This window comes from Pyxicephalus adspersus, chromosome 6 (assembly GCF_032062135.1).
Source record: "Pyxicephalus adspersus chromosome 6, UCB_Pads_2.0, whole genome shotgun sequence".
In the NCBI taxonomy this organism is placed as follows: Eukaryota; Metazoa; Chordata; class Amphibia; order Anura; family Pyxicephalidae; genus Pyxicephalus; species Pyxicephalus adspersus.
In genome coordinates, this window is record NC_092863.1 from 16,824,356 (window position 1) to 16,837,130 (window position 12,775).

At 35.6% G+C, this 12,775-nt stretch overlaps 1 protein-coding gene across 1 annotated transcript in view; it reads left to right on the forward strand.

Moving 5' to 3' along the window:
* LOC140333241 (keratin, type I cytoskeletal 19-like) overlaps window positions 1–11,994 on the forward strand; it is a 30,967-nt gene extending 18,973 nt beyond the window's left edge. Inside the window, exons 4-8 of the mRNA XM_072414779.1 lie at window positions 1,897–2,061; window positions 4,488–4,613; window positions 6,682–6,899; window positions 7,703–7,725; window positions 8,624–11,994. Of these exons, the coding sequence (XP_072270880.1) occupies window positions 1,897–2,061; window positions 4,488–4,613; window positions 6,682–6,899; window positions 7,703–7,725; window positions 8,624–8,715 (624 nt within the window). The 3' untranslated portion in view covers window positions 8,716–11,994. The remainder of the gene's footprint in view (window positions 1–1,896; window positions 2,062–4,487; window positions 4,614–6,681; window positions 6,900–7,702; window positions 7,726–8,623) is intronic.
* The last annotated feature ends 781 nt before the right edge of the window (window positions 11,995–12,775 follow it).

The window sequence follows — 12,775 nt, forward strand, 5'->3', positions numbered from 1 at the left end:
CATTATAGTGGGAAGGAATTCTCAAATAAATCAGAACTGGACACACAATGCATCACTTTTGTTCTCTGGGCTAAAGAATAGCTTGGACAGAAAAAAAGCCATATACTGAGATAATGGTTTTGCGTACAATACGTCTGGGTTATTTGCTGCCATGTTTAACTGAAGATGAGTAGTATAACTAGGCAAGGCAACTAACAATAGATTAATTGTACATCCTAGACACAACGATACTGAAGAATTATAAAAGCCCCAAAGGTTTCATAAAAATATAAAACAAATGAACCAAGCCCAATTAGAATGAGCTGTAGCAGATCCTGTGCCTGATTTGTCATCAAGGTGCTGGGTGCTGATGAAATGTATAAGGCAATAAGAGCATTTACCAATTAGTTTTGGATAAAAAAAAATGGTATAAAAAGGCAACAATGAATAGAATAAAATGTAAAGATTTCAAGACAACTAAATCTTTTTTTAAGGTAATGTATACTGTTTAAGGCATAGCATTGTAGATCTTTTTACAAAGAGTGGTTTTAAGGTGGAGTTTACCAAACCTTGAGACCCTATAAAAATGTATTGTTTCCTAGAAACCCATGACCCATATATACCATTGCTTTGTCTGCCATAGATTACATTATCATGGTATTCTGTGTGCCAAAAGATGAGCTAAGATGGCTAAATATTTGGGCTATATTTGTTGGACAGACTATAGAATCCACAACTAACCAGGTGCTACATGGGCAAGTAATATCTGCTGCTGGGGTATTGAATTGGTTTAATCAGCATTTCTTATTAACCAAGGTTCAATGGAACCTTAGGGTTCCTCAAAATGTTTTAGGGGTTCCTTGAGCAATGAGTAGTTTTCACTCATTCACTCATTTTCTGTGGATGATCTAACTCCAGGTTGGTCGATATTCAGGAACTGTTGCATAGTTACACATGTTTCCAGGCTCATTACCATCCAAATCAAACAAAAAAAAAGGGAGAACAACATACCAATAATAGAAAACTAGAAACGATCATAAACAAGATGACACTGCATTATAAGTTATTTGACCCAGAAATGTAATGTATAGATAAGAATGTTGGTTTTGAAGAACAATGAAAGTCCAAGCAAATATCCACACCCAAATAACAAAGCGTACCTTGCAAATTACTGTCAGTGAGAATAATGGACATGTGAATGAAAAAGGAAAAGTGTTTTAGTAATTGTCTACAACCCTATAGGGCAATAGTTGCAAGAAAATGACAGGTAATAATGTTTTCAGAAGACATAGGGAACATGACGAAAAATCAACTTGCCATAAAAAAGGCCTCTGATGAGGAACATGAACTGGACATTGTTACATTGTCATAGCTGTAATAAAGGTAATAATGGTTGGAATTATACAGGCGTGCTTCTGTTTGTCTTTCTTTCTGTAATCCATTCATTTGTTTCCAGAACTCTGTTTTACAATATACAATAGCAAAAAGGGAATTTAAGGGGTTGTAACATCCACAAAAACACAAACTGTATATGGGGTGGATTGACCTTTAAAAAAAAAAAGGTAGAAAGGTTGAAAAAAAAATTGCCACCCACTTTTCCTATGAGTTATAAAAAAAACTTTATTAGGTCTGAATAGGCTGAAAAAGGGTAACTATCTCTATTTTTTTATATTGTTGTTGAAGTCTTTGTTGAGGAGCATCCCTTTATTACCTGTCCCGTAGACATGATAGTAAGTGTCTACCCAAAGTGATTGAAGGCCCATATTTTATCACCATCATCTAGTCTCCATTTGGCAATTCAAACCCTTTGCCACACTATCCAAAACCAAAGTTTAAAGGCCTTGCAAATCTGATACCAAAACTATAATTTATACCTGACAGTGAACTATTTTGTAATAATCTTATTTACTTATACAGGAAATGAGGCTGGCTCAAGCTCAGAAGCAAGGTTCAACTGTCAATGTGGAAATTGATGCCCCCAAAGGCGCAGACTTAGCCAAATATATTGCTGAAGTGAGAAAGGAGTATGAAGGCATTATAGAAAAAAACAGAAAAGAAGCTGAAGAATGGTACAAACAACAGGTAAGGAAAGTCCTCACATGTCTAAAGAATTCTAATGTGGTGATTTCATGGGAGCCTTGTCGCTTATTCAGCCTTCAGCTCTTTACATTCTTAACTAATAGGCTGAAGATTCTGCAATAGAGCCATTTTAGTACAGAAGGTATTCACATGTCAAATTCTATCACTTGAGCATACAAAGATTATTTGTAGGGCAGAGTCATGCAAATCAATTCCTTTACCTCTTTAGCTTACTATACATCCAGAACTGGTGCAATATATCACTGATATTTTAGAGCTGTAGTATCCGACATCTTCACAAGCCGTGCATAAAATACAAAAATTGTTGGGTTCTGCTTTCACATAGGAAGTTTATAAAGTCCCACTCATTGTAGTTCTCTCCATTGGCTTCCATTTCACCTTAGAATCAAATTTAAGCTCCTGTGCTTTGCCTTCAAATCCCTCCACAGTTATTGTCCCACTTATATTTCTGACATGGTTAAAAAATACTCCCCCTGCCGCTCTCTCCGCTCCTCCAATGACCTACTAATGAGTTCCTCACTCATAACCTCATCACACGCACGGTTACAAGACTTCTCTAGAGCTGCCCCAACTCTCTGGAATGGTCTTCCTCGTCCTATTCGGCTTGCTCCTACTTTCTGCTCATTTAAAAGAGCGCTCAAAACACATTTTTTCAAACTTGCCTACCCGTCTTCTTCTGTCAATTGAAACCACCACTACATATCTCCCATCCTATTGTGTGTGAAATTCCCTCACCTACTAGATTGTAAGCTCTTCGGGGCAGGGTCCTCTCCTCCTGTATCACTGTCTGTATTAGTCTGTCATTTGCAATCCCTATTTATTGTACAGCGCTGCGTAATATGTTGGCGCTATATAAATCCTGTTTAATAATAATAATAATAATAATAAAGTCTATGTACACAATCAAGTACTGGCATGGTAATTTCCTTAGAGTCCTGGTCTAAAAAGAAACTAGTTAAGATAAAGTACATTTGCATATATATATAAAAAAACTACACTACTGTTTATATACTATCTACGTCTTCACCATGAACTAGAGCTAAGAAAACTGGAACAAAAAGTTACTGAGTTGGAGTAAACTTTCAGGTTTTATATCTCACATTAAACCTGCAGACCTACTCCAGTTCTGTTGCAATGATTAGTGGTGCATTCATTTGCTATGAATAATAAGTACTGGATCAACAGTTAATCCATAGCACAATAACTCGGGTTATGTGGCCCATTAACATGATCCCAGGTGTATATTGAGTAAAAGGGAGGAGTTTGGAAGGAACGGAAGCACTACACCAATTGGTCAGATGTCTAAGACTGTTTATTTCAACATAAGAAATAGTGCATTCATGTTCCTATATAAACGCGTTGTTTATCAGGACCAGCTTAGTAAAATATAGTGCTTCCTGTGAATGTGAACAACTATAGCTTAAGATCTGAAAACATGTTCAATATATGTTTGTAATGGAAAGCCTACACGGGAACTTGCCAGAAGATCTTCCATCCCTCCTACAGACCAATCCAAGCCTGGTCACAGTGATAGGAAGTATAGGAAAATCTCTCCAACAAAGATTCCTATATACAACCTATACAAAAAGAAGTTAGATTGGCAGAAATTCATTTTCACGCAGTGGGCTCTCAATGTCAACAAACAACTCTGTACTTATCCAAAATCAATGTTTGTATTGGAACAAGCCAAGGCTTGCACATTGCGTTACTATTAGCTAATGCGTATGTGTATATTGTAAAACGTAGACAGATTTAACCCTGGCATATGCCCCATGCCAACACATGTCCCTTTAGATTACACTAAATGGAAAAAATGTTTCATTCGTTCAATTTATGTTAATCCAATTTTTGGCTTACTTTAATTTTGGCTGGTGGTCAAATTGGAATCAGTTCATTCACTTCAAATCATCCTCAGGCCCTACACAAACATTATTAGTTTTATTAAAAAGACAAAACATGCATTGACAGACAGTTTCAATATTATTACATATACCGTCATGCCCCTCATTTCCTACAAATGACTGATAAGACTGTTGCGGCAAGAATTATTGCAATTAAATGTGTTGATCTTAGGCATTTAGGTAATAAAGCAGAACATTCCAAAACATACAAGACAATACAACATATCTATTGTGGGTCAGTAGTCAAGGAGGAAGATAAGCAAGTCAAAAAAGCAGCAGGGAGGTATTAAATGGAAGCACAATATAGTAACACAGCTAAATCTCTTTTAACAGGCTTCCTTCATAGCATACACATATATTGGGTTACAAAACACACAATGAACTAATGGATAACAGCACAATATGAATTGTGTTATATAGGGCATAGGAAGTTTTTATTTGCAATATGACCTGTTCTATATAGGTCACAGTTTCTAGAATATTAATTTTACCTTTTGAATCTTTCAGTCTACAACAGTACAAAAGGAGGTTAACACAAACACAGAAGCTCTGCAAAGTAGCAAAAATCAGATCAAAGAGTTGAAACGCACACTGCAAACTCTGGAGATTGAAATGCAAGCTGAGATCAGCAGGGTAAGTATTGTTTACTTAATGGGATCGTGAATAGCTGAAAGCAGAATTATACTATAGTTTTATTTGACATAGAAAGTATATTAAAGAGTTTGAAAGACATTTTTATGAGTATAAGTTTTTATGTATTTGATTGGACTACAAATAATCTGACCTAGATAGACTGCTCACGTTGTCTGATAGACTTTACCAGCATTTTATCGACTTTTTTACCCCGGAGGAACCCTTGTACTAACAGTCCAGTCTTGCGGAACCCCTGCTGAAAAAAAATTTAGAAAGATGCTCAATGAGAATCCCTCTAATTGTGGTAGTCCGAATTCAAACCTTTCAGACAGAAAGATAAAAAGATATTTGGGGATATAAGGACATCATCAGATGGAAGTACGTCAGCCACTGCTCCTGGCAACCTTTGCCGTAACCCACCAAAGGACTCCCATGAAACCTCTGGTTGAGTGTAAATATACTGTAATGTCTTTTCTCTTCTTCTCTACCATGTTATCTTCCCAGAATCTCCTTTAATCTCTTAGCACATATCATTGCCTGCTATAAAAATAAAATAGGTTTGGTAAAATATACTGCATCTAAACAATTAAAAAAAAAAGTTACTGATGGAGATGAGTTGGTTATGTTTAATATATGTATTTAATATACGTGAAATATACTTAACTGAAAGCCAGTTTGCTTTGGTCCAGCCTGTTGGTACAAAGTTCATTTGTTCAGGAGTCACTCGACTCTCTGCAGAGCTCAGTCTTTCAATGCCATTGTCCTTAGCAATGAGATGACATGTGGGAGTGCTTCCTCTGGTAGGCTTACATGGCTTCTTTTATACCAGTGGTTCTTAACCTTTTGATGACTCCACACCCCCAATGGATTGTCCAATATGGTTCTATGCCCCCTTCACTTTACTGGTAAAATAATAATCACGATTCCTTTTATTAGTTGCTAGTTTGACTTCCAAATATGTCAACAGCTGTACTCTAGATATGGATAGCTAGGAAGAGAACATGAAATAAAATCATAAGCATCGAATATTATCAAAGATTCTATCGTGTTCTATTCACGTACTACTCAAGTATAAATTATTACATTAAATAAAATAAATACCTGTACCCAGAGATCGAGTCCCATACCCCCAGCATTTGGTTCCCATACCCCTGGTTAAAAACCCCTGTTCTATACCAATACACAGAGGAGAGACTAATAGGACCATCCAATGAGAACAAGGTGTGTGGGGGGTCTAAGAGGGTGTCTTTACATAGATTATGATGCTCAGTGAACACACCTAGGATGCTCATAGTAAAGCCAGATTCAAATTTCCATGGGTTTCATATTTTAGAACCAGCAGAATATTAGTAAGCATAAACTATAGAGTTCAAGGAAACTAAACCAGGCATGCCTGGGACTTATGTTTCACCAAATATTTATAGTTTACATGGTTTCTTGAGGCCCAGGAGACTAATTCCAGGTCTCACAATGCTCAAAATAACAATCCGGCTATGAATCAGCAAAGAATCAGAGTTCTTTGGTGGAAACATGGCAAATATTAATAAATGTGTTCCTGAATACAGCTTAGAGGTCATTCAGAAGCCATTTCACTACCCTTATCTGCCAGATCCTGAGTTCTATGAGAGCTATAGACAAAATCCCAATAGCAGAATAGCAGATCTGCATGGATGTGCTGATAGGTTATCTGATAACAGAGGGATAAGAGAGAATTGATGTTTCTGTGCCCATACTATTAGACACGGGCCACAAAGAGGGTCTCTAGCCTCTACTGCTGTACCTTTAAGGAGGAATCCAAAATTTGTACTCTTCCCAATATCACACCTACAGGCATCACATACTTCACCAGCAGACGCATCATAGGTCAATGGTATTATAGCTATACAATGCCTGCCAATACCTCTGCAAAGCCTAGTGGGTATACCTGCCTAGTACTACCCATTTTGTGAAAATATATTTGCATCCAGTAAGTTTTAGCTACTGCATCATATTCTTGTATTTCATTTGGACTGAAAAGAGACACATTTTTCACATTAGGAAACCTTAAAGTTTTGTTTTCCTTTTTTAGAAACAGGGACTTGAACATACTTTGGATGAGACCCAATGTAAGGCAGCCCTACAGCTTCAGAAGATTCAGGAGCTTATCTGTGAAATGGAGGCTGAGTTGAGCAAAGTTAGGAACGATCTAGAAAGACAGAACCATGACTATAGGATCCTTCTGGACATCAAAAGCCGACTTGAGAATGAAATTGCCACCTACAGAAGATTAATAGACGGAAACAACAGGTATGTGCAGGTCATATTGAATAATCACACAGCCACAAGCATTACAAAAAACATTCACAAAATTACATTCACACCTCTTTGTGAAAAGCCATACATTTTTTAAACATTTAGGTAGATTTTGCATGTGCTGAAATGTAGCCTTACGGAAGATGATGAAGACTGAGCCACAAGGTTGCTGCAAGCTGTATTCTTTTTTTTACAGTGAGATTTTGAGATCTTTACATCCATGTGGAGATGTTGTCCATACTATACAGAAGAAGTAAACACCCTCATATTGCATCCATAGTATACAGCAGCATCTTTTAGCTGCTAGGTCTTTCCACATGTGGAACAGTCATTGTTGTACTAGGCAAATTACAACAGAGAACCTGGAGCATGAAGTCCTAGTATCTAAATGGTCATTAAAATTAGTTTTAAAAGTGAATTGATGGACAACAAAAGAGCTTTAAAACAAAGCTTTTAAAAACTGACCTATGTAGCATCAGGCATTATAGAACAAATCACCACAACACAACACTAAGCTCATAAGTGGGTTTCCCCTCCTAGGAGTTTTTCAACAGCTTTCCATCCTTAATTCTAAAGCTAAAACAGAAAAGTCCCTTTTGGTGGTAAGAGGATGACCTGAGCCGATAGAATGACTTGGACAGTATCATTGCTTCTGTTGTGAGCTTTGCCCGTGATTGTTCTATAGTTCATGCAGCTACAGATGTCAGTGATGACTTTTTTAATGCTTGCTGGGTTGGTTTATTAAATCATTTATCCTATTTTAATGTTTTAACATATATATATTTATTTTCTTTCAGTGAACCATCTACCCTTTCAACAGGTAATATATTTTACTGTTTTATTATAATTGATTTTATGCTTAACATTTTGACAAATACATTTGTAAAGGGAGATAGCATAATTATCCAAAGGTTTGGTTACAAGATTATCATACAGTTTATATATCTTATAGGGTATGGATTAATTGAAAATCGAATGGCTTAGTACTGGTAGACCAAGCTGGATTGTAAAGTGAACATTATAACAGTCTATGATGGGAAATGTAAAATTTGGGGAATGTTCATTATTCATCAAGTTGAATAATAAAATCACTAAGGGCAAACAACCTAGAACTTATTTTAAGGGTAATGCACTTTTTATTGGACATCAACAGGACCTAGGATCATGATGCAGTATAAAAAGGGCCACCCAAATTTTTTTTAATTATTATTTTTAACTATTAGGTAGGCGCTGTGGGGATGAAACCTCTGTAAATTTCCCGTCATTGAGAGCTCTTTTCTCATCTCAGTTCTCACAGCTGCACACATTTTCAATTCTCTTTAATTTTCATACCATAATGACAGATAAGAGATTTAGTTTCCTGTGGTTGGGGGAAAACTTAGTTTGGAAGTCCCCAAACAGCCATTAGGATTTTTCAGCTCATCAGCCTCTAATCAAAATTGAAATACCATTCTATGTGGGCTGGAGGTTGAAGGCGAAGCATATTTATTGATTTCATCTTGGATTTCAAGGTGCGTTTTAGCATTATGCAAGAGAAAATGTTTATCAACCATAGTTGCAAGATCCTACAACTAAAGTCCCTGAAGAAATGTGAGAATTAGTGTCTTATTCACACTCAGCATGTAACTTATAGGTGGATTGACCTTTGAAATTAAAATATAGTGGATACATTGTAACTTTACTAAATTACTAAATCATTTAAACTGTTGTTCTTTTAGATACAAACCGCAAGGTCAAGACTATCGTTCAAGACATGGTCAACGGAAGAGTGATTAACTCCAGAATTTCTGAAATTCCCCAAAAAATATGAAGTCTTAAAATCTTGAAATCTGAGACATAACAAGATTTAGATCGCAAGAAAGCGATGATATATGGTTTACATGTGCCAATATTTATTAAAAAAATATACAACGGTACATAAAAATATAGAAATTTAGTACTGTATATTACTGCCAATAATAGATATTCAAGAGAAAAAAAAACACTACTCATTCGGCTATACATAAATGATCTGTCCATACACCCTTGTTGCCTTTTAATGTGCTTTCCTGAACAATGTGAACTTAGTGCTAGGCTCTTATCTGCTGGTAACACCCCAGGGACATTAGGGAGCTAAGTACTTGTCACTGCTGGATCATTTGTCATAGGCTAAAATAACATATCGCTACTCACTACAAAAGGTAACTTAAGTATAGTTTGAATAAGATAGCATGAATATACAAGAATTCATTTATCAATACTTCAAAGAAGGCAGTGTCTAATAATAATTTATTTATAACTCAATCTACAGCCTAGATTATTATGCTGGAAATACTCCAACATACAGAAATGGAGTGTTATTTTTTGTATAAGGCATTTTTTTGGAAAGGTGTAAATGAATGCAATGTTACCGTTTTTTTTTCTTTATGATAATTTTTGATGTACAGAAGAAATCCAAGTACTCAAATAGAAAAACTAATTGCATGTAACTGTTCATTTATTAAAAAAAGAAGTGCGAATGCCAGGCCTTTGTGTTGGCGCAAGAGCGGGTTAATAGGCTTATGTTAGCATAAAGTAATGCTGCCTAAAACTATGGAGGGTATCTGAGGAATAATTGGAGTTACAAAGGAGAAATAAGAATTACCAATAAATGAGGCGCTAAATGAAAAAACCCCAAAGCGCTCTGGATACCACTCTTGCTTATAAGTACAATCCGTTGGGTTGAGTCACCCTGGTGTTTTTAATCTCCGTCACCCTTACGTTTTCCCTATAGTACCTTTTTCTGTTGCGGTCTAAATTTTAGTTTTTAGCTTTAGGTATACCATTCTCCTTTTCACTCATAGTGTTGTATTTTCCTAAATTTGAGTTGTGTAGGACTTACGGAAATCATGTAGCTCTGGATAGTTATGTTGAGACCACACCATCAGAATATGGGAAAACATTAAGTTTTTTCTCTCTCTCTCAATATCCATTTTGGGTTAATTGCCCTTTAGGATGCTTTTTAATGTTAATTACACATTACAGTATTTGAAAATTTGGTGAAACAATACCAGCCAGAAGAAGAGAAGTCCGTACCCTTTTCACTAAAGAGATGGGTGGCTGTAAGTGGAAACATGTGTCTCTCCACAGCAGTCGGATATCCTTAGCAGAGTTAGAGATGTCCAATCAGCACAAAACAACCGCTCAGTGGAGAGTTATGGCTCCGCAGTGTCAGACTGCTGCTTACAGACAGACAGACATGCTTCTCTGCAGTACACTTGGGTGGGTCTCCTCTACTTTGTCAGGGACTGCTTCAGTAAATTTAAAAGGTAGAATGAATACACACAACTTTTCTACTGCGTCCTAAAGCCAACAATACAATTTTTAGATAAACTTTACTTTAACGTGTCCATGTGTTACATTACTAAGTGTTATTTAAATGTATTACAAATAACTCAATTTAGTTGCCTTTAAAGTGGTAACTTTGTGATTTTATTTTCTGCTTATTTATATTATGTTGAGATTCTAATCAAATGTGGTCATTTTTGTACATGATTTGCTTTGTTTTCAATACTTTCCTACTTTAGGATTGCATACAGTATATTTAAAAGTATCATGTGATGAATGTGAATGTGGCCACGAGCAGCAGACTTTAGGGTGATGGAACCTCTGAAAGCTTGTACATTGCTCTGATATACTTTCTACTGTTCATTCTTTATAGTAATGAATTACTGCAAGCTGCAAAAATCTGCACAGAAATAGGCTAAAATAGGCTAGGTCACTCAAGATGTGAAAATCTAGAGGTCCCAAATCATGGTTAGGGATCTGATCAGTAAACAAGCCATTACCAATCAATATTGTTTAATATTGTTGATCGATATTGTTTCCAAAAAAAAAAATTTGCTTCCCTAATGATATAATAGGTCTATTTGGTTCACTAACTCATATCTGTGGTTTGGTACCATTTGGGAAATCAAGTAATAAGTTTAAAATGATGGATAAATTAGACATTTCCCAAAGGATTTATTTCCCCTCCAAAACAATTTTAGTAAAGATTTTATCCAAAAAAGTTCTAAGAATTGTATTTTGTTCTATTCTTGATCTACCATTCACCAGCAATTGTTCTATCACATTGTAATAAAAGTTGCCATTTATTATATATCAATCCCCAATTTTTTGTCAGTAGAGGTCGATTAAAGTGATTAGTATTTGGTATGTAAAATATTTAGTAGGTTACCAAAGGTTAGTTAAATAGTCTGGATACTTGAAGGTTGAGTAAATATTCTAGGTACAAGAAGGTAGAAGTTTGGTATTGTTGAAAGTTTTAGGAGAATTGGTGTGAAGATCAGATTGAGGGTTAGTGTTAGGTTTCCAGAAAGCATTACTAATGGTGCTGGATTACAGAGAGGGTTACCTAGGTGTTAGTGTATTATAGTAAATCACTTCAGAATAACAGAACACATGGTTGTAATAAATAACAGAGGGTTTCTAAAATGGAACTTAATAGAAGATTTATAATATACTTAATAGGAGATTTTTAATGGGATTAGTTCACCTTAAATGGATATTTCATCTTAAATTACCGACCACCTCTCACGGATTCTAGAGGTAAGATCTGCCACAGGGGGTTCTCCACTTTCTGTTGCCTGAATAATAATGCAGAATACAACAAGAAGGGTTAGCCTGCCCCGAAGCAGGTAATAGAGCCAGGAATTATAGTAGTAGGGTGGTAAAATCATAATAAACCAGTGGCTAACAGCACGCCATACGACTAAATCTGAAATTTAGGTTTTTTAGGTGGACTGGCCAACAAGTATGTAATCTGTCAGCAAACTGGTGGTGGTGATGGATTATTCTGTAACAAAAATAACAAAAAATGAAATCAATACAATGCTTGCAAATTAGAATGCCGTAGCACTTTTAAGCGCCTTATGTTATATTAAGTCAAGATGGTCTCTTCGTGTGGAATTTTTTTTTCTATATTTATTTATGAAATTGCCATTTCCTTTGACTTTTTCCCTACATTTTCTCATGAGCACTTATGCATTAGCTGTGAATGTGGATATATGTCTTTTTATCTTTGATGTCTATACTTTACCATACTCTAAAATAAAGAGCGGTTACATCATAAGGGTGTGATTTCTGTAGACTTACCTTTATTTCAATATTTCACTGTTAGGTGTTGGTTTCATTAAGGGTGAAGTTTTTCTTTAAAGTCATTTTTGCCTGCTTGTGCTTCTATATTTTTATAATATTTAAAATATAGAGATTTGGTAAGTAACTACTAGAAGGATATCTGTATTTGATTTACCCAGACTCAAGCTCCCTGTTACTTACAGCCACAGGAAATGTATTATGTACCTGGATCTTTGAAAACAAGAAGGTACAACCATTGTGTAGTAACATTATTTAAACATTATTACATATCATTATTTTACTTGCATCAAGTTGATTTCTTCAAAGTTGAAGTTGCAAATTTAAAGGCTGAAAAAAGCATGTAGTCATTGTGGTCTAAGAAGGTTTGCATCTCTGTCCTGCATGACTGTTGCAGGTCCATTGAATTTAAATACATGTGAAAGACCAACATTAAGGAAACGTCCTACAAAAACAAAAAAAATGGGAGAGTCTGGGTGTGTTTGCAGACTTCAGATCATCAAAAAGCTTTAATTAGAACTCTGATTGTTCAATGGAATGCCACTATATAAAAGATGATGAAAAACAAATGAAATCATTTTAGGAAATAAATAGGTGGTATCATTTTCCTTTTTGGCTGATGAAAGTGATATTTCCAATGGCTAAACTGGAATCAGTTCCCAAGATGCTTTACAGAATAACTAAAGCCAAAATCTTTTTACTTTTTTACATTTTACATCTGGTTTCCATCCATGCATTGATTAGCATACCACAGTATC